The 21,130-nt window shown below is 47.9% G+C and overlaps 2 protein-coding genes across 6 annotated transcripts; one reads left to right on the top strand and one right to left on the bottom strand.

Annotated features, from left to right (window-relative positions):
• Positions 1-10,761: 10,761 nt before the first annotated feature.
• LOC117858290 (uncharacterized) lies at positions 10,762-15,505 on the top strand. 3 transcript variants are annotated; one of them, XM_034741336.2, is made up of 9 exons: positions 10,762-11,565; positions 12,575-13,105; positions 13,433-13,498; positions 13,582-13,748; positions 13,852-13,999; positions 14,084-14,171; positions 14,261-14,649; positions 14,748-14,852; positions 14,928-15,505. In XM_034741336.2, exons 1-9 carry the CDS (start codon positions 11,452-11,454, stop codon positions 15,198-15,200), a joined length of 1,881 nt encoding a protein of 626 aa, XP_034597227.1. In that variant the 5' UTR covers positions 10,762-11,451; the 3' UTR covers positions 15,201-15,505. The 3 variants fall into 3 exon arrangements, with proteins under 3 accessions (XP_034597227.1, XP_034597226.1, XP_072150356.1); XM_034741335.2 differs by having other exon boundaries at positions 10,765-11,565; positions 14,081-14,171; XM_072294255.1 differs by lacking the exon at positions 10,762-11,565 and adding an exon at positions 11,583-12,482.
• A 1,444-nt stretch (positions 15,506-16,949) lies between these two features.
• Positions 16,950-20,415, bottom strand: LOC117858292 (pentatricopeptide repeat-containing protein At4g01990, mitochondrial). Of its 3 annotated transcripts, none has more exons than XR_004640941.2 (3): positions 20,028-20,415; positions 17,376-18,843; positions 16,950-17,294 (listed from the first exon to the last, which is right to left on the bottom strand). XR_004640941.2 is itself a non-coding variant. In XM_034741337.2 (2 exons), the coding sequence occupies exons 1-2, from the start codon at positions 20,346-20,348 to the stop codon at positions 17,602-17,604; spliced, it is 1,563 nt and encodes a 520-aa protein (XP_034597228.1). In that variant the 5' UTR covers positions 20,349-20,415; the 3' UTR covers positions 16,950-17,601. The 3 variants fall into 3 exon arrangements, 1 of the variants encoding a protein (XP_034597228.1); XR_004640942.2 differs by having other exon boundaries at positions 17,381-18,843; XM_034741337.2 differs by having other exon boundaries at positions 16,950-18,843.
• Positions 20,416-21,130: the final 715 nt, after the last annotated feature.

Here is a 21,130-nt window from a genome sequence, read left to right as displayed (position 1 = left end):
GGAAATGGGCTTTTACCCTGGGGCTGAGGTGATGCAGGCCGTCGTGACTGGGCTGGGATAATGGGCTTCGCGAAATGAGAGAGAGGCACCCACCCATATTTTTTCGCAATTTTTCAATTATCATAGCATCTCTTTTTTTTAATTAAACCTAATAGAGTGTCCCTTCCCTTCCAATTTTTTTTTCCTTCTCGTGTCTATGCTGGGCAGACGGCCAGGCATTTGTCCTTAGTTGGGTAACAAAATGCCTTTGGCTTTTGCCTTTTGGATCATGCAACATGCAACAGTAGCAGGGGTTGCCACCACATGTATATGGGTTACAAAATTTGAGATAGATATTGTTCTCGCGTACAGATTCTGTGTAGTTTGAAATTGCGTTGGTCAGATTCTTTGGGTACGTTGTCGTACCTCCAGCCTTGAGCAGCTCAGGAGAACTTATAGGGGCATAGATGATGGAAAAACATTAGTTCATGAGACAAACTCTAAGCTGGTCACAACCACGAAAGAAAAAAGGAGCAATTGGCTGACTTGACAGACAGAGGTTTTATGGATCACAAGGGTAAGACGAAATCAAAGAACGCTTGGACTTTGATGGACGCGGAGGGACATGTGACTCGAAAATAAAATGGATGACAACCATAAGCGGTAGCAGCGGCAGTACTAGTACTAGCAGAAGAAGCACATCAGGGTCAGAGCATGTAGCGCATGGTTTACTCAGATCACACAATACCGCAGCAGAGCAGGGGAAGATGGTTAAAAGAGAAAGGGTAGAGGTAAGCTGACGGACGACGGCAGCGCGCGGGACAGGCGGCGCCCGCGCCGCGGCGGAAGACCGATCAGCGACGGGAATGGCGCGCGAAGGGATTTGAACGTAGGGGTGCAAAGATGCAAGACGATGTAAAATTGTGTCTAGATGTGAATAAGTTAATTGTGTAGAAATGGGTGGGATACTGACGACCATATAGTATAATAGTTATCATGTTGATACATACATAAGCAATACTTAGTTGTATTCACTCATCGAGTATTGTTTACAAAATTTTAGAAACCTAGGTAGCAAATAAGAGCATTATAGATCAATTTTGCTTCGAAAAAAAATATGAAATAGAAAGCACAAAATATAGAAACATAAAAGAAGTTAGAATACAGTAGATTTGAATCAATGAGTGGTGTTCTTGCAACGAAGAAGCTATACATGACAGATGATGACACTATACGTACTACTAGTCCTTGGCTTCATCACACGTTGGGCTTTAAAGGTAATTGGGCTCTAGCTTAATGAATATATTATTGGCCGTAGATTAACTTAGTGTTGACGTTCGTTATTGACACACTTTTACTCCTATTTATTTTTATAATAACATGAATTTAATAACTAAACTATTGATCATATCTAATAAATCGGTCATTTTCATATGTGCAACATATTTTGGAGAATATTCTGTTTTTCAGGAAATTGGGCCTAAAGGTGTATTTTTGGATAAAGCCTGAAACAAGCAACGAACCACACGAAAACGAAGGCCAACGGGCCTAGGAAGAGCCTAGGCTGATCGGCTAAGGGTCTCCTGGCCCCCTCTTGAGCTCGTTTTTGGCAAACAATCTTCCAATATGACTTAAGGGCTAAGTTTGTGAAGATATAGCAAGAATCAATTTGGGATCAGCGAGGATCAAGCGGAGATTTGAAAAAGTTATCAAAGATCAATCTCATCCCGAAGCTACCGATGTGCCAAGCCCACATGCAAGTGAAAATAAGATTTCAGAGCATCCAACAAAACGTGGGGATGAAACAAGACGCGAGGGACCAAAAGAAAAGCCCAGGGCGATAGGCCTGGACCCACCCAGGCCAATCGGCCTAGGGTTTTCATTCACCCCCTCGCCTTCCAATTTTCACCACGCGCTCTCCAGACTATAAATAGCCTGAAAATCCACCAAGCCCCATATCCAAGATGACGTACTCGACGTGAAGCAGTAGAGAAACAGAAGGAGCTTGAGGGACACCTCTTCGGAGAGCCGAGGGCCATGGAGTTGTCTAGGCATTAGCATAGCTAAGCCCTGCCCAGTGTGATCGCCCTGCGAGGAAGATCCACGCCGGAGTTCTGGAGCTAGGAGTCATCAAGATCAAGGTAGAATCTTAGTGGTGATCTTGTGATGTACAATCATTTATGGTGAAGTAATAGATGTGTTTATATTCTTAGCGATCCAAGTATCTCCTTTTATGATTTTATGCTCTTTCGGGTTTGCTTACTTTTTCAATCTACGAATCGATAATAGATTGCTTAGTGTGTTCTTGTGGTCGTGGTGACCGGATTTGCATGCCTGATCTACCGATGAGTATAACATGTTCTTTTGATCGTGCCCTTAACCTGCTTGCACTGATAAAGGTGATCGTGACAGAATCTTTCTTGTGTAAGGTGGGAGGTTCGAAAACCGGACCGGAGGTGTAGATTTAAAGATACTTTTTATTAAGATCATAGCTGTGTTGCTTTGCTATCCATGCTTAGTAGATTTGTTATCTTTGCTCTATCTGTTATCTGTTTGTCCATGCTTAGTAGATTGGATCTGAATCACTCATCAACATCAAGTTCATACTAACAATGCTAGTTGAAATAGATCTTGTGCTATAAGTACCACGGATTAATAAACCTTGGTGGAGTACTCCGAGGGAAGAGCTACAACTGATCTGTGCGCTTGCAGTTTACAAATTGGCATGCTAAGTCGTCAACAAGTTTTTCTAGCGCTGTTACCGGGGAACTAATAGTCAAGTTCTAGTTTGACTATGCATCTGTAGATGTAACTTTTTGTTCATGATTTTTCATTCTTTCCTTTTTAATCTTTTTTTTCAATCTCCATCAAAAGCTCAACACTTGGAGGAGCCATAAGATACCAGAATACTACCAGACTAATCAACTACAGCAGCATGTTTATTTTTCTATATCATAAATAAATGCATGTGCATCGAAACCAGAGAAATAACATCAATTGATCATTTGATTGGCTCTATGCGCTTCTCCATACGCTTTTTATTATTGGTGTAAGTGTTATTTTAATTAGATGAGATTTTTACTAGGAGGTAAAAGGATACTCTTTGTGCGATAATTTTTGGAGCTTAAATGGCATTTTTTGTGGGACGGAGGGAGTACGAGGATAGGGAGCAGGATCTGAATATAGAATTTGTCATATTATTGCACTACATTATTTTTCAAAAGTTCAACCGAAATATCCAAAGAGTCATTGAATAATAACCAAGACTAGAGCATCACCAGCAGCGGGGGGAGTAGCATTAATTAGCATGATGTTGTTCCACGCCATCAGTGCTGGAGCGAACTGGTGGTGGCGTCCTGATTGTGATCTCCAACCTACATCTACCCAAGCCCCGATACAAAAAATGTTTCTTTTACAAGGTGAATGCTGTTTCAATAGGTCCCATCTCCAAGGCCCAATTTGAATTTTTTTTTATATATTTTTCGATAGCCAAAAAATTACTCCCCTCCTAAATAGCACGTCCAGTGAGAAATAACTTGCATACTTAAAAAAGAGCTTCAGTTAGTTAATTGTAAAATAGTGTCCTGGGTCACACCCTGTGTCTAAAATATTTAACACTGAAAGTTGTAGCTAGGACTAGGAGCAAGAAAGATATCAACAACTGTCGTCGATTGACAGTTACACTGCAAGAGCGGAACTACGATCCGAGGGGAGACCATAGTACCATACTACCAAGGTAATTGAAAAGAACAAGCTGCGCAGATATGAGCGACTGAAAATTGTTTGGAGCCCATTTTGGGTGCCTTGGCCCATGAAAAAATTGGGCCCAATAACGACTTTATATAAGTGGAATATAATTTGATCTGAATGAACAAAAAACTGCAACGATACCTTATGATTTAAAGATGCTTATGCTGCTCAATTTTATTTAAAAATGCTTCTATCACAATAATCTTCTCCATTATCATTGTTGTGAGGACCACACATGCCAGCTATTAAATGCGTGCAATATCATGCAAAAACTATCATGTTAGTATAGAACTTGCCAAGGATGCATAAAATCAAATGAATATGCGAAGGTACTTCTAGGCTTCCAGGACAATGATAATATGCGTAAAAACCTGAATAACAAAAAAAAAGTATATTTAGAATTTAAATGTAAAACCTGAATGGATCCTATAATTACTATATCCAAAGATTCGTTCTACCACGAGAGTTGAAATCCCGCTGGTAGTCACACATGTCATCTGTTTATTTTCACCGCAGGAGTCAGGGGCTCAGGGGGCACAGGCAGAAACTCGATGGAGAGAAAAATCCTCATGATCACGGAGTTGACAACAAAGGCCGCGGATGGCCCCTGGGGTGCAGGACGTGACACCACTCCGGTGCCGTACAGCACCCACAGGCAAGGCAAGCGTCCCTTCCTTTCTTGTCACCCCCACCCCACCCGCGAATCAGTCTCAAGCTCGCACCAACGCGTCACGGCGCACACAGGAAGCCTGTCGCGTCGGACGTCGCCTCCTCGGCTCCTCCTCCAGTGACCGGTGTTGCTTCACGCACTTCGCAGATCTCGCAGGTTTGCAGCGATCGGGGACAGGTAACCACCCGGGCAAATATCAATCAATCGCAAAGCACGACCAAACATGTAATGTACCCTCGTCGCGCTAGATAAAGCGTCACGTCGGCCAAGGATTCCCATGGAGTTTTCGCTAGCCTTTTGAGGTTTCTTTCTTTCGCGAAACAAAAGCATGAAGATTAGCGGTATCCCGGGATGGATCGATCGTGTCCACGCCTTGAAGTTTTATGCCAAGACAGGGAGAGCCCCACCAGCGGCACCTGCTTTCCCCATGCATCATCACAGCACACCCCATCCAAGGCAGGATGTGACGGCGGCGCGTCGGAGACCAATAACGTCCTCGCAGCGGCAGTGCCCTCTGTGCCCGGCGACACGTGATGGACCGACGACTGACGACGACTGACGCGACGGGTGAGCCCGCCCGGCCTGAGCCTGAGCCTGAGCCCGAGCCTGAAGCCTGACCACCGCCGCGCACGTCGCCCATCACGGCGACGCGTACACTGTGTCTGTCGCTCGTCCGTCACACTCCCCTCCCCAACCGCGTCCGGCCCCTCCGGGCGGCGGTCGGTGGTGGTGGTGGTTGTTTGGTTGGGGATCGCGGCCCGTGGGCCGAATGGGCGGCCTTCTTTCTGCCTACGCGCGCGCTCGGCTCCTCGGCTGGTGGTGGGTTCCGTAGTTGATGAGCCCCATCCCAGCACCCAGTCAACCAACCAGCTCGATGACGCACCACGCGGCGAGTACGCGACGGGGCGCGCGGGGAACGACTCCACTCGGCAAACCAACGGAGCGCGTGCGCGGCCGGCCGCGGTCCCAGGAGGACCCGAGCGCGTACGCCGTCCGGGGCCGTGTCGCCTCTGCGTCTGCGTGGTATCGCCGCGCGAGGCCGCAGCCGGCCGGGCGCGCGGTTCCAGCAGCCGGAGCCCCTCAAGAAGATGCCGCACCGCATCGCATCGGTCGCCGGGAGCGCGCGAATTTGGCGTACCCCGTCCGCAGTCGCAGTCTACGTGGCGAGGCCCGAGGAGGCCGCCCCCGATCGGTATCCGCGCTCCCTCCCTCCCGCCGCGCTGGTGGTGGTAGTGGAAAGCACTTCGCCGTAGCCATCACGTACTTCCGTCTCATTCCGTGCGCCCCACGAGGCGCCCCGGCTCAGCCATAGCTCCGCGCCGATCAAGGCGTGTGTGGACTCGTGCACTCGTAGATGATGGACATGGACAGCACTACCAACGGCACCGAGCGTAGCGACACCGTCCCTTTTTCTACTCCTAGCTCGGTACCTAGTAGACCAGTACGAATATTTTACTGCCTTTGTCCCGGCTTGTTGACGGCTTCACCCGACGACGGACGAGGCCGTGTTTTCGTTTCGCATCACACCGAGCGCAGATCCTGTCGAGGACCAGTAAATCTGTTACTGTCATGGAAAAGGGGATCATTTTAGCTTTGACAGGGCAAGCCTCATCATCTCGCTGGCGACAGCAACCTTTGTTGGAGCCCAAACACAGCAGCAAAGCCCCAAGGCCAATCACAGATATTTCTGGCTCGCCGGTAAACCCAACCAAAGAGACGTACTCCCCGCCTTCCGAAGGAATATTCGTTCAGCCTTTAAAACTTATCCCATATTTATATAATTTTTATACCATTAAAAAAATTATCATAATACCTTCTTATCCAGTTAACGATTTGATCATTTACTTCCACCATTGATGCTCGAGCCAGACTCGCTAAATAAGGAAGATTAATAGGTCCGATAATTACTGTAAGTATGCATGCAAAATTAATTTTACTCGATAATCTATCCGACTAATAAAAATTATTAGGATACTTTGACCCATCTTATCTAAAAACTTTCTAAACGAACTGTGCTGCTGTGGACAGGAGCAAGTACGTGAAATCGGGAGCAACCCGAGCACCAACCGACCTCCCTCTGCCGGCCTGCAAGTAAACGGAGCAAATCGATGCCTCAATACAGGCAAAGCAAAACAAATTGTGTTTGTGCCCCGCCTCTTGCTCACAGTTCACTCGCAAAGTCACAAGAAATGGAGCAGCCTAGGCTATGGCTATAGGATAGGAACGTGGAGCGAGAGCGATCCAGGCCGGAACACAAGGCCTGGCAGCAAGCCGGGCGATGGCATTGAATATGTGCACGAATTCGTGGTGGGCGTTTCCGAGGCGGCCTTGAGAGCAGCACCCGCCTCTGGAGTCGCAATCGGACGTGCATAAACAAAGCGGCAACCCCAGGGACTCTCTGCTCACGCACGCGCCTAGATGAATGTGAGGACTTCGAGAGTTGCGACCTTCCTGCTCCAAGCCCCAAATCCCAAGGGGACAAGCATGGAAGGAGTACTATATTCCATTATCACATTTCTTCGTCCATCCATTTGTGCCGTCATTATCCGCAAAATATGACGTCAAGTTAGAGCTCAACCACGTGGTCCAGTGATCTGAGATCGTAATCTATAGGATTGAAAGCCAAAAATTGAAGCTTGGATTAACTTTATGGTAAAATTGAGATCCGCAAAATATTTTATAGGTTATATGGACATACGGGGGAGTAAAATTAACTTTCTGGTTTCAAGTTTAATGCTGATGTTGCTATGGCTCGTCTTGTCTCAACTTAAATGCGGCATAATGAATGCGGTAAAAATTTGGTGCTTATCCAAACATCTCTTCCGTGTGCCTCCTCAATCTTTTTCTTTATTAGCGTTGATGAAGCCGTCCTAACACAATTTCTTGAAGGTGCTTGTGATTCCTCACGCTGCTACGACTCTACATCAGACGATATATGGTCACCGCCATCACCTTTTTCTATCAAATCTGTCCCTCTGTCAACAGGGACGTGACCTAATAGGACGACAAAAAAACAACAGTGTACCTGCACAAAATGACCAACTAGACGACTCAGCAAGGCACCGGTACTCCGGTAGTGAGTGTGCCGCCAGCAAGCAAACACGCCCTTGGCACCTTTCACGAAAGGTACCCTTCCCTCGCCGTTTCCCTTTCAGAGCAAGCGAGGATAAAGACGGGAGCAAACTAATGTCTTCAACGCCAAGGTGAGGTAGGACGTCCTACCCTACCATGTTACTACTACCCTAACGCTCCAACGGTTAACAATGCGAATTTTTGAGATTTTTCTTTCCTTTTAGAAAAGGATTGTGCTATATCCGCGTCGGTAATTTTTATAAAAAAAATATACAGTTTTAAATGGCAGCATGCTCATTAGAAATTCACCTTTTACGAATTGAGTTCGAAAATAACTGTAGTGTAAGAAGATTTGTATAAAAATGATTACAGAAGATTTTTTTCGCTGGAGCTTAATCATTTTTTCTCTGTTTACACCGTTTGCATCTTATGCGAGTCTTGATGAAGAGTTTCATGAGAGTTTCATAACATTAAATTCAATATTACATCAGCAAAATTTGGTAAGGTAATTAATAGAGGAAGTTTTATCAGATGAGAGATAAATTTCATCCAAATGATATCAGTTCTCAGTACAATGAAAAACTATGCATGAGCGGATTTTGAAAGTTGAGCCCAAACCGGGTTAAAAAAGATCGATTGTTTAGATTTGTTTTCCACACCGTCAGGGGTTACCTCCGGGCATTTCTCGTCGCAGGATTGGACCCTTTCCACTCGGACGTGACGTGATGCGCGATCACCCAAGCTGCTGGCCGTGGCCGCCTGGCCGGCCACCACTCACGCACACACATGGTGACTGCACACGCGGACACGGACGGACGGACGGGCACTGCGCCGCGGGCCCCGTCCCCTGACGTGACGCGAACGTGTCACGAACCCTTTTCCATCCATCCGTCCACGTTCTCTCACCCTCGCGACGCAAAAGCATTGACCCGGCGAGAGAAACAACAACAACACTGCTCTGAGCTCTCTGAGCAGGTGAATCCAGCGCGTGTACACGCCCCCGGTCTGGGCCTTCTTTACTCGCTGCTGTCGCCATCGCCGCCGGGTGTTTATCTGTGTACAGATGAGGAATTGAATCGATCGGTTCGTGGTTGCGCGTGTACCCGCTGTGACTTTAGCCGGAAGCGAGGTCTCAGCGTCCGGACAGGCTTGTGAATCGCTTTGGTGAATAGGTGGCGCGTGCGTGCTTTTGGTAGCCGTAGTTTTACTAGCAATCACAATCAATCAGGGGCACTAGGTTTGATTTTGATTAGCATCAGTTAATATTTGTTGTCGTGACCTTACTCACATTGTAAAAGAACGTCTAACCCTAAACTAGACAATTGTTATTATTAAACACGTGTCAACTGGATATGCACGGGGCACATTTCCTTTCAGCGGAATTTTCTATGAAATATTCCAAACTGTTTATGATTAGAAAAAGAAATTCATACACATGGTAGTGTTTCGATCCAAGATAATTTGAAGAAACTAAATGTTCTCTAAGTATAGAAATGAAATGTTTCGGAACATCTTATTATTTTCCAACGATGAGTTGTTCTTTTTCTACTGCAACTGTGCTAGTAGGAGAACGCACGAATACTTAGTAAGGTGCATGCAGGTACGTTGTAATGTTTGTAAAATCTAGGTTTTGATATGTCAAGCTACACAAAGAACGGATAAGATGGAACCCGCCACGCAAGGGGGTAAGTTGTTCTAAAGCAGTACTAGGCTACTAGCGAGGAGCTACATTTTAAGTTCTTAATTACCTTGAGAGAGAGAGAGGGAGAGTTAGGTTTCTGTTTTTTCTAAGATTTTTTGTTAGATTTTTTTTCAACATATTTTTGTTAGAAAAAAGTGAACCGAGAGACAGAGTATATGGGTTTTTTCTAATTTTTCTCTACTTTCAAATTTTTTTCTTCAACTTTTCAAACGGTTTGGCTTAACTCCAGCTTCAAGATTTAAGTTGAATTTATTGTTATTATTTAATATAAATTATATTAAATCTCTAGCTTCATAACTAGGTCTTCTAAAAGATACACAAGTTTCTATATCTAGAGCTCTATAAATCAGGCCTTTCTATTAGACAGATGCAACATGACGGGGATTGAGATAAAAATTAGAACTAATTTCTCACCAATATTTTGGACGGATCTCCAAATATAGTAGGGTGGGGCAGCTGCCCCAGCTACCGATGGAGTAGAGAACCCCCCACCCTTTTCATCCCCCATGGAGTTTAGGCAGCCGGAGTGATAACCTGCAGGTCAGAGTGTCGCATATGGTGTCTGTCGATCGAAGGAGGAAGAAGTTGTTCGTATTGGGCCGGTGGTAGTCGATGGCCCAATATTTTTTTTGCCCAGCAGCTGAAGCCCTGAAGGGTGCCCTTCCCAGCCTGTGTACCGAAACACCACACCAATTCGACGAGGGTGAGGGCGAGACCGCGAGGGGCGAGCAAAACCTTGCTGCGCTGGCCGCCGCCGCAGCGCTGTCGGCTGCCTCAACACCATCCTTTTACTGGTGGCTAGTGTGGCTACTCCGGCTACGGCTACCCTGCATGGCAATTTCACAGAGGTGAGGAAGGAGAGCAAGGGAGAGGCGGTGGCGATGCTAGGTGGTGGCTGCAAGTGCAGCCGCGGATGGGAAGCAGCGCGCTAGTGCCGGCAGGGGTTAATTCCTAGGAGCTGCAGCTAGTATTGGGCAACGTTGGAGGAGCTCGATTTGATGGTCTCGTTGGCAAGGTTTGATTGGATGGCTTGCTATTGCCGGTGTTGACTTCCACTATCAATCTCACCTTCACTCCTCTAGGTACTCGTCTACACCCTCGCTTCCGATCAAAGCTCAATTCTACTCCCACCTAAATTTTGGGCAAACTTCGCCATTGATTGTCGGTCCTTTTAAAGTGGTGTCATATTTTGAAAACTTCTCGTTTAAGTAATTGAGAAGATCAGTGATGATTTTTATGGCATTATCTCTAATTGCGATGCATTACGATTTGCGTAGGGACTGTAGGCATGAATCCGGTTTGATCCAAACCCGCAAAGCCCAAGGCCGTGGTGGCGCACCCCCATTCGGCCCTGAGAATCCGCACCCCCACCAAACAACCGAAGCCGAGCCGAGACGTGCGAGCGAGCGACACAAACAACACAGCTCCCCATCACATCACGCCCACACACACCCCAATGCCGCCACCCTCCCCATCATTTTCATTTGGACAAACAAATCAAATCCCCCCCAACCCCAACCCCAACCAAACCAAAGCCATGCTCCGTCGTCGGTTCGTCCATGGAGGCGCGCAATTAGATACTCCCCCTCACACACTCCCACGCACACGTTTACCCATACGCACACACCCCCTTCATCAATCCTTCAGGCTTGAGCTGCTCAGGCTCAGCCTCAGTGGATGCTGTGCCCTGTGACCTGTGCACGCATACATGGTCACACCACACCACACAACAGGCTACAGAGAGAGCGTAGCAGTAGCAGAGCAGGGGCCAGGGGCGCCTTTGCATCGCATGGTCACTCGTGTCCCCCTCGCCTCCGTCCCCTCCTCCGCGCAGTAGCCAAGCCACCACCACCAGCGCTGTGCCTGTGCTGTGTCCCTGCGCCGGCCGGGCCGGGTCGGCAGAGTCGCCACAGTGTGGTGTGCGTGCGTACTGGCTGGGTGCCGAGCTGGGGGGGGGGCTGCGGGAGAACCTTGGACATGAGTTGAGAGGCCCAATCTTGTCATGTCCGTCTCCCGAGCCAGCGACCCGACTGATTGACGTGTGATGCCTCACTAGCTGAGGGGCGCCCGCCCGTCCCTTTGTGGCAAATCGCATCACCAACAGAGACGCCTGGTGTGACGCCTTGTGAAAACCCTCTCTTGGTTTTCTTTCACTCTTCCTCTCCTTCCTTCATATCTTTGGTGGCGCTGTCTTCTCTCTCCAGTCTCCACCACCCTGCTCCCTTTCTCCTCTTCCGTCTTCTCCAGAGGGAAACCGAGAACCAGAAGCCGCGGAGGGATGGAGCGGCGGCGGAAGGCAATGTGGCTGTACCCCAAGGTGGTCGGCTTCAACCCGCCGGAGAGGTGGGGCCACTCCGCCTGCTTCTTCGAGGGGGTCGTCTACGTCTTCGGGGTACGTATCCCTCAACCAACCGCCAATTCCCGTTCCATGGTGGTGTCTTGATCCCATCTCCTCCTAAGCATATTCTTTGATCTCTCACCTCCTGAGCTGTGGAAGCTCTCAGTCAGCAGGAGAGCAGCCTGCCGCCAAGTCTTGCTTGCATCTTTCAGTTTATCAGGAGCATGCATGCTGTGTGATCTCTGGTGACTTTTTCTTTTTATTTGGGTGAGGATCGGAGGGGGATTCTTTTGGAGAAAAAGTTGTATCTTTTCTGGTGTTCATCCTCTGGAGCCGCGTTTTGTCCTCTTGCACCCCGCACTGATGTAGCAAGCGAGCGAACCAGCAAAATGTTCCGCAGCTTTCACCTAAAGTGAGGGGGCTCCTTGGTCCTTGCTGTAATATTCCTCCATAGTAATGAGAAAAGTAGGAGTGGTGGTAAAGCAAAAGTAGGTTCGCCTTTTCGTTGAATTACTGCCAATTCCTCACCAGCCACAAACAAATCCTTGAGACCTCAAATTTTTGTTCTTCAAACCAGCACTTTCTTTGATTTCAACCAAGATTCAGTCATTCAGCAGAGCGGCTCAAGGTAGCGGCAAATGCACTGCGGTAGTAGGAGTACGAGCGGGAAAGGGGCAGAACAGAGCCTTTTTCGCTCTTCTTTCTCTTTCCCCCCGTCGCTTGGACCACCCCCTGCGTTTAAGCTTCTTCCTGATTGGTATGCTGTGATGGCGGTGTGGTCACGCACAGAGAAAATGTTAAATGCGAGCAACGCTGACACCCGCACCACCTCACGTCGTCGATCGCCAGTACTTACTGCACCGACCGACCGAGGCGCTGTCCTCTGCGATCGATCGAACTTTCCAGTGCAAATCACGTGGTTTCACGGATCATCAGTCAATCGAATCTGCAATCGCAATCTGTTTGTTCATGTGGTCAATGGCCATGGTCACTTTCTCTGCAGTAGTTGTAATGGAGTAATTCGTTGTTGTGACGGGAGTTTGTTCAATGCCATGACCCTCAGGGATGCTGCGGCGGCCTGCACTTCAGCGACGTCCTGACGCTGAACGTGGAGACCATGGCGTGGAGCTCCATGGCCACGACAGGGCAGCGCCCAGGCACGCGGGACAGCCACGGCGCCGCCCTGGTGGGCCACCGGATGCTCGTCTTCGGCGGCACCAACGGCGGCAAGAAGGTGAACGACCTCCACGTGTTGGACCTGCGCACCGGGGAGTGGACCCGCCCGCAGTGCAAGGGCGCGCCGCCGTCGCCGCGGGAGAGCCACACCGTCACCGTCGTCGGAGGCGACCGCCTCGTCGTCTTCGGCGGGAGCGGCGAGGGGGAGGGGAACTACCTCAGCGACGTGCACGTGCTCGACGTGCCCACCATGACGTGGTCCACGCCGGAGGTGAAGGGAGACTACGCCCCCGCGCCCAGGGACAGCCACGGCGCCGTCGCCGTCGGCGGCAGGCTCTTCGTCTATGGCGGGGACTGCGGCGACCGGTACCACGGCGAGGTGGACGTGCTCGACGTCGACACCATGGCGTGGTCAAGGGTAAGCGACACGTCCTTGTCATGTATGGTGGCTTGGCTCAAATGTGACAGCGCTGCCAGATGCACATGTTTCCGGTGTAGATTGATTGCCATTATCTTTCGCTTTCCAAATGTGATGGTGACTTGCTGGATTAGATTTCTCGCAAAATACCCAGGAGTATATTCATCTTCGATGCTGACTTCCACAATGCATGTTTAACTGCAGAACTTTGCCTTTTCAGCTTTAAAATTACTCTATCTAAGATTCTGCTCAGACAGAAATTTCTCAGTTCAATTGCAGCTCATCTCAGCGTAGTCGTGTTGCTAACTTAATTTCATTGATTTGCAGTTTCCAGTAAAGGGAGCATCTCCTGGTGTCAGGGCAGGTCATGCATCTATCAGTGTTGGTTCTAAGGTTAGCATCAGCTACTGAAACAACATTAAACATTTTGCAAGAGAACTCTTTTACTGGATTCTGAATAAAGCACATCCTTGTAGGTCTATATTATTGGAGGAGTTGGTGACAAACAATACTACAGTGATGTCTGGGTTCTTGATGTTGCAAACCGTTCATGGAGTCAGCTTGAGATATGTGGGCAGCAACCACAGGGACGGTTTTCTCATACAGCGGTAGTCATGAATACTGACATTGCAATCTATGGGGGGTAAGTTTGCTGGAACAGATTCATTTGTAATAGTTTTGATAATGTAAAAAAAACAACCACATTATATTGGTTAACAATTTGATATACCTTGGAAAATTTACAGATGCGGTGAAGATGAACGTCCCCTGAATGAGCTTCTCATTCTGCAATTGGGCTCCGAGCATCCAAATGGCCGGTACAACATTTCGATGTGCAAGGTTCTTAGCAACCATTGGAGCCAGGAGAAGAGAAAATTTCTGAGATCAGAAACTGTGAGTAGCTTAATTTGTCATGAGTAGTTTTGATCTTAATTTGTCCTGTAAACACCAATTTTGACGCAAAAGACAATGCAGCAGAAAGATGCAAGTGTGAGCAATGGAGAAATGGTTCAGAAACCTCGAGAAGCAGAAATTGAGCAAAGAAATCCGTTCTTGCGTGGCCTTGGTAAGTTAAAAAAAAAAAGCTTCTATTCTGTCGGTGTTATATTAGTGACGCTCACATGTATTTGTTACATACATACTTGACATCTTCAGAGAATGGCCATGCGAAGCGAAGAAAAACTGGTGAAGCCCGCCCAAATGAACCCGAGTCAGAGCAAGAGGAGCACTCACTGTCTCTTTCCCAACATTCTTCACCGTCGCAGTCTGACCAGGAGCAGAATGGAGCTCACAAGCTTTCAGCCTCTCCAAACACGTCGATTTCAGCCCTGCAACCATTCACCCGCCTCAATGCCAATGGCACGCTGAGGGCTCCTGGACCTGGAGGTGCCAACGGCACGCTGAGGGCTCCTGGACCTGGGGGTGTTTCGTCGAGGCCTCTGAAGACTGACCAGTTTCTCCGCACCATTGCACCACATCGGCAGGAAGTGCAGTTCCTTTCCTCCGATCACAAACCACAGCCCCGGCCTCCCGGTCCTCCCCTAGTATGCCACTCTATCACATCACTTTCTCAACAGGGAAATGTTCAGTGGTATCATTCATGTTTCTTAACGGCTACTGTCATGTTTGCTCAATCCTGCAGATTGGCGCAGAGGTTCATGGGACGATTGACGGAGCATTCGACTCAGGGTACCTCATGACCGCTGTGGTGAATGGCCAACTCTTCAGAGGCGTTCTCTTTGCTCCTGTAAGCAAAACATTCCTGTAAACGAACTATTCCATACATGGTTTGCATGTTTTTTTTTGACGTTTTCCATCTCAGGGACCTGGAGTGACGGCTCCAAGACCGGCAGTACACCACCAGATCCTGACGAGCTCGGCCGTGCCTCCCCAGCAGCGGCCACTGCTGGCGCACGCCATCCCGGTCCACGCCCGGCCGGTGCCGCAGGCGACGGGCTTTGTGCTGCCGGACTGCGCCCACCACGCGCGGCAAGGAGGGTTCCCAGCGAAGGCCGTCAAGTCCGAGCCGGAGCGGGGCAACAGCGACCTGCACGACGTTGTGCTCACGCTGGGAGGGCCCGGAGGGGGCAAGTGAGCCCCTCCCTGCGAGCCCTGAACAGTTGAAATCCAGGCCTGATGTTTGTCTCTTGGCTTGCTTTGTAAAATAGACGTTCTGGTTGAGAAAAAATAAGACTAGCAGCGTTTCTGTAATCTTTCCCGGGGGTGGTTTTAGGTTTCTTTGGTCTGTGATTTTACATATGAATATAGTGTTAGCTTAATGCAGCTAGTTTTGCTATGGGCAATTGGTGTTGTGAGCTTCCCTGGACCTCCGTTCATGTAACCGTTTTTGTTTACAAGGTTACTCGCAGTAGCAGAAACACTGCTGCTGTCTTGGGTGCAGTTTAGCTGACTATTTTTTCTGAGGAATAGTTTAGATGACTATTAATGTGCCAACGTCCACAGCAGTTTCCAGTTTCTTTTCGGCTACAAGAATAACAAGATGGTGCAAGTCCAGTTTCTTTTCGGCTACAACCAAGTCCAGTAACACCTGTGGGCCTCTTTCATCATAGCAAAAATCATTAAACAGCCGAAAAAATTTGTATGAAAACTATGATCACTACGAACTAGACACCGGAACGTATACGGTGGAAACCAGATATCCTGCGCAACCATAGAAACTCTTGATTCTGTGCAACCTTAGAGAAACCAGATATCCTGTGCAATTTTAGAAACTCTTGATTCTGTGCAACCTTAGAAACTCTTAATCAAGGTTAGAAGATGTTAATCCAATGGATCCAACCAGATGCTAATCCAATGGATCCAATGGATATGATTAGAGATGTGGTTAATTGCGTTTAACCCCCGCCGGTCAGCATGTTTTTTCCGAATCCCCCTGCCCCTCGAATCCGCTTCGCCCCCCCCCCCCCCCCTCGCGGCGCCGGAGCTGGAGGAGGGGGAGGTGACGCTGCTCGTCGGTGATGCGTCCCAGACGACGAGGGCGGAGGCGGAATCCTGGTGGCCCGTTGGTAGATCCGTCCCGGCACCCGGTTGAGGAGGACGCGGCCATGGCGTGCGTCGTGCGTGCGGTAGCCTCGCTGTCGGCGCGGGGCGTGCGGAAGCCAGCCGTGGGGAAGAATCGGGCGACGCCGTCGGTGCGGACAAGGTTGGCGAGGAAGCCAAGCATGGGCGCCGGCCGGTGGCGCTCGCGGTACCGGCGGCGGAAGCCGCGGTCGGCCATGAGGCGCGCCCAGCGCTTGCAGGTGAGCGCCGAGCGGAGGAGGCCCGCGGGTTCGTCGGCCGGGACGCGGAGGAGGATGTCCTTGACGATCCCGACCGGGAGGTGCGAAATGCGACGGAAATCGCGATGGAAGGGGCGGCGACGGCTTATCGCGATAGAAGGGGCAGGGGAAACAGATTCAAGGGCGGGGGATTCGGAAAAAACCTGCCAACCGACGGGGGTTAAGTGCAAATTAATCCCATCTGCAATATTCATTGGATTAGCATCTTGTGATCAGTTTCTGAGGTTGCATAAGATATCTAGTTTTCACTAGATCTCTAATCGTATCCATTGGATTAGCATCTTGTGACCAGTTTTCGAGGTTGCATAGGGCATCTAGTTTCCACTATACGGGATTCCTAGACACCAGATTTAAACCCTGTTACATGGCATCATTCCCTCACGACGAGAGAGAGATGTATCCCATAACTATTAATGTACCCTCATTCCTCCATCCACCGCGAGAGAGGTGTTTGGCAAAAAGTTCAAAGTTTTGAATGCAGTTTGAACATTTGGAGGCGGTCAATTTCTGATGCATCATTTTGTACCGTAAAGTGGAGAGAATACTTGGCGCAAATAAAATTATTACAGATCACAATCATGAGACGATATGATTCAGTTCTCTTTGCGAACAAATACATTGTCATCGTATCTGGCTCACCATTTTTCACGGTATGACAAGACAGTCTAGGCAAACCATCACCTGTTGACAGCCTTGGACTACCGTCCTGCAGGCAATTATTTCCAGCACGAAAGGCTGCCCTGTTCACAGAGACCTATCCACACCACACTTCTCCCGAGCATGCACATATCATTGTCAGGGCATCAATCTGATGGCACACTGACCACAAGACATGGAAAGGGAAACCGCTCTGTAGTAGGATTCTTGCTCCAGTAGTAGTCTGTAGTAGTCTGTAACAGCAATCTCAGTTCATGACATAAAAAAATAAAGTATGAAAAAGGTATCGCAAAAAAAGCCTAGCTAGACAAGACCTCACGTTGCACTTGGAGGAATCTCATTGCTCCCTGTTGCTTCTTGCAATAGCAGCAAAGGCTGGAACACCACCAGTCCAGCCATGAGCTATCTGCTATCCCTTACATGAACAGCCAAAGAACACCATGACTGTTGGATCTATCACATTGCTTTATGATGCTCATGAAAGAGGTCATTTAAGAATCAATCACTACAGAATTGGAGGTCAAGAGAAATATATGTATCTCATCGTCCCTTGTCACCCATCCTCTTCAGTAACTTCCCGATGTCGTAGCAGATCTCGATCTTATCATCTTTGATCTGTTGACGGAGAGAACTGCTTTTCTTACCGGCTGCCAAGTATGTGCGCAGGAGGGACTCGTACGCTTTCCCATCAATGCACCCTTGCATTCTCAGGCAGTTGCAGAACCTCTCAGCACCGTCAGCGTCCTTGTGCTCCTCAAAATATTTCTGGAACTTGTGGATCTTATCCAGATCGAGCTTCCCTGCTTTCTTGGGGAGTTTGACCATATTTTCCACCCAGTTCAGTGCCAAGTTCATGTCCCCCTTACCCATGTAGTGATCAAGAAATAACTCGCATGTTTTGGAGTCGAACTCTGCACCTTTTTCCTTGGCCTTCTCCCACAATGACTCTGCTTCGTCAGTCATGCCAAGCTTCAGATGGCCACGGATCATCATATTTGTCAGCCTCACATCATAATTTTCATAATTGGATTCCCAATCCACATAAATCTGCTTCATACGGTCAATATCATTGAGCTTATAAAGAGCTTGAAGCATGCCAAGGTAGCTTGTGTTGGTCACCTTCGAGAATTTGGCCTTTATCACATCCCATACCCTATTGACCTCGCTCAAATTGCCTACTGAAGCGTAGAGGCTCATAAGGAAATCGAAAGGTTGCTTGCCATCATCAACACCAACAAGCCCTTCAAGTTTCTTCAAAGCAGACTCTGCTTTTTCAACCAGACCAGCATTTGCATAAATAGAAGCGAGTGTGCTATATGCAGACCACCCAAGAGCCACATCCTTCTCTACCATTTCTTTCAGAAGTTCTTCGATAGCATCTATCTTGTTTGATGATGCATAGCTGGTCATCAGAATGCAGCATGTGAGGTTATCCGGTTTAACATTCTTCACCTTCATCTCCTTAAAGAGACTGTCAACCTTCCCATGCCGGCCTAGCTTCATGTAAAGGGACATCAGATTATTGATGGGCAACCTACTGGAACAGATGCCAAGCTCATCCATCTTGCGGTAGATATCTATTGCTTTCTCTTCCATTTTTGCAGAGCAATAACAATTAAGAAGTGCACCATAAGTTCGATGGTTCTTGGCTGGATCAGGGAGACTAGCAAAATAATTCTCAGCTGCCTCAAGGCCACGCACTTTATAGATGAGATCCAGACGTATTGCATGGTTAGTGTGTGACATGTGCATGCCCCTTGCATTGACCATCCAATCCATTAGCTGCGTGAAAACGATCACACATTATAGTTGAAGTACTACCAACATAACTAGAGCATTAATAGCATATGTACAAAGAACTGTGAATCAAGACTAGTTGATAACTTAAGAAACACTACTAATATTTTGTGACTGATGATTATAACTCAGGGTATAGTTGTGCCTACATAGATTTGGATAACAAACACACTGATTCTCCTTCCTGACGTGCTTAAATTATTCCAATTAAGTGCAATACAAAGTCGTGAAAACAAATCATGTGTAAAATGGGTGGCACTGCTTTGATGTGCCGAGAACGAGTGGCACACAAGGAATCTAATCAGGAGAATTTTAACAGTTACAGTGAAATATTTTGTTACTGTCCATGGGATAAAATTGGTTATAATTAGTTACTGAATCCAAAAAATAGTAACTATATGTGTGGTCCAGAATGAGTGTAAACAACCACAATTCACAAGGAAAGTTTGTGAGCCAAAATAGATCTCAGAAGCACACTCTAGAGCTGCACGTTGAAACCAATAAGCAAAATAAAAGCAGTACAATGACAGCAGCCCAGCATACCCAAAGACAAGTGAACATAAACCTGATCAGCATATGTATGAAGCAATGTAGCACATGGTAAAACTAAAGTAAAACGTTTTTAACTGAATAACCTACAATAAGCCAAAGTACCAAACCAAGCCAGTTCAGGCTAACAAGCATATCAACACCTACTGAAAATAAGTGGATTCAGCAATATCGCTATTCAAAGTGAAACTATACAGCTAAATTAGGCATTGCTTCTGCACACTAGAAGGCATACGAGAAGTGTGCCAAACCCTCTCCCCCGGGGTACACTCTAGCTGCCCCAACTGACAACTCCCTGCTGTTATCTCCATTATTACCAAGGGCTGAACAGAGCAGCCTGAGCAGGACCAGTTCAAACTGTAACTAGGATTCCACCGTCGCCATCATTGATCTGTGCCATGGCCAGAGAGGAGATGGTCCCCAACTAAATGCAAATCTTCCCAAGCTAATGTAACCGGTAATTCCAGCAAAGCACTGGACGATTCATCTCCATCTCCAGGTCGATTGCTACTTGCTGCCGCAAAATCTCACCTATCCTCTACCACCGCCCCTCCCATAAACCACCAAGGAACTATCTAATCAGAGCTCAAATCGAATGGGCGGTCGATCCGCGGTCGTACCTCGAGGGCGTGGGCATGGCGCTTGTACTTGCGGAGCTCCTTAACGTGCTTGACGAGATCGTCGACGCGCGGGGTACCACCCTCCCGCACCCACTTGTTCAGCACCCGCGACACGCTCCCCTCCACTGCGCCTCCCAGCGCCGACAGACGACGGTAGAGCGGCCGCGAGCCCCCCTTCTCCCCCGCCTTCGCGGCGGCGGCAGCAGGGGCGGCGGCGGCGGCGGTGGGCGCAGCAGCCTCCGCCACTGCTTCGGTAGCCGTAGAGAGGAGGCGACGGAGAAGAAGCAGGCGGGCGCCGGCGGAGGGGGCCGGCGGCGCCATGGGTTTAGGGTTTGCGGGGTTTCGGGTACTGGAGACTGGAGAGGAAGAGAGGAGAAATCAGGGGCGTTGCTTATCGGTGCGAAATGCAGTATCTCAGCTAACAGTTCCAGGGAGGGTTTGCCATTTCTTTTCCTAGTTGAATTGCCTTTGGTAGAAAGAAAAAAAATTTCGGCTACATTTTTCCCAAAAAAGAACTACAAGCTTCATTTCGTCACATTTTTTCTTGCTAAAGTTCAAAACGGCATAAACTTTGTGGCGAGAAAAAAGAGAGAATGATTGTCGTATCTGACAATTTTGGACAATAAATAAATTCATGTCCATTCTCGTATTTCACTTTAGCACCATGATCAATTATCTTCCATTTAACCACGTTATTAGTTATTTCTCATAAATTAATGATTCATTAAGGCTCAGACTTCTTGATACCTTCCTAACCAATCTCGCGTGGAGGAATAAAAGGTCATGCGTCAAGTCCGAGATAACTATTAAATGGATGGATAGAAATAACCTTATCAAAAGAGAATAGGAATCACGGCACGCGACAATTATCATACAGAAAACAAAAAATGTACGCACAATTAGACATGCCTAACTTGAATAGAAGATAGACCATAAATCAAATAGAATAAATTGTAACTATCATACAATAATTTGCATGATTATATCATTTTGGTTCAATAAATTGCAAAATGTTAAATTGATACACGAACTTGTCATGGGTATGCATGTACGGTACGAGTGTATTTTAGTATGTACTAAAAAATCACTCATAAATGAAAATC

This window comes from Setaria viridis, chromosome 5 (assembly GCF_005286985.2).
Source record: "Setaria viridis chromosome 5, Setaria_viridis_v4.0, whole genome shotgun sequence".
NCBI lineage: Eukaryota > Viridiplantae > Streptophyta > Magnoliopsida > Poales > Poaceae > Setaria > Setaria viridis.
Note: the sequence above shows the minus strand (reverse complement) of the source record. Positions and strands in the feature narration are given on the sequence as shown.

What these genes read in the sequence shown, in the direction of transcription:
- LOC117858290 (XM_072294255.1), top strand. Translation starts at nt 12,150, where the DNA reads ATGCACTGCGGTAGTAGGAGTACGAGCGGGAAAGGGGCAGAACAGAGC. An exon ending in ACACCATGGCGTGGTCAAGG is followed by an intron (nt 13,106 to 13,432) that starts GTAAGCGACACG and finishes ATTGATTTGCAG; the next exon opens with TTTCCAGTAAAGGGAGCATC. An exon ending in GACATTGCAATCTATGGGGG is followed by an intron (nt 13,749 to 13,851) that starts GTAAGTTTGCTG and finishes GAAAATTTACAG; the next exon opens with ATGCGGTGAAGATGAACGTC.
- LOC117858292 (XM_034741337.2), bottom strand. Translation starts at nt 20,348, where the DNA reads ATGGCGCCGCCGGCCCCCTCCGCCGGCGCCCGCCTGCTTCTTCTCCGT. An exon ending in GCCATGCCCACGCCCTCGAG is followed by an intron (nt 18,844 to 20,027) that starts GTACGACCGCGG and finishes GTTTTCACGCAG; the next exon opens with CTAATGGATTGGATGGTCAA.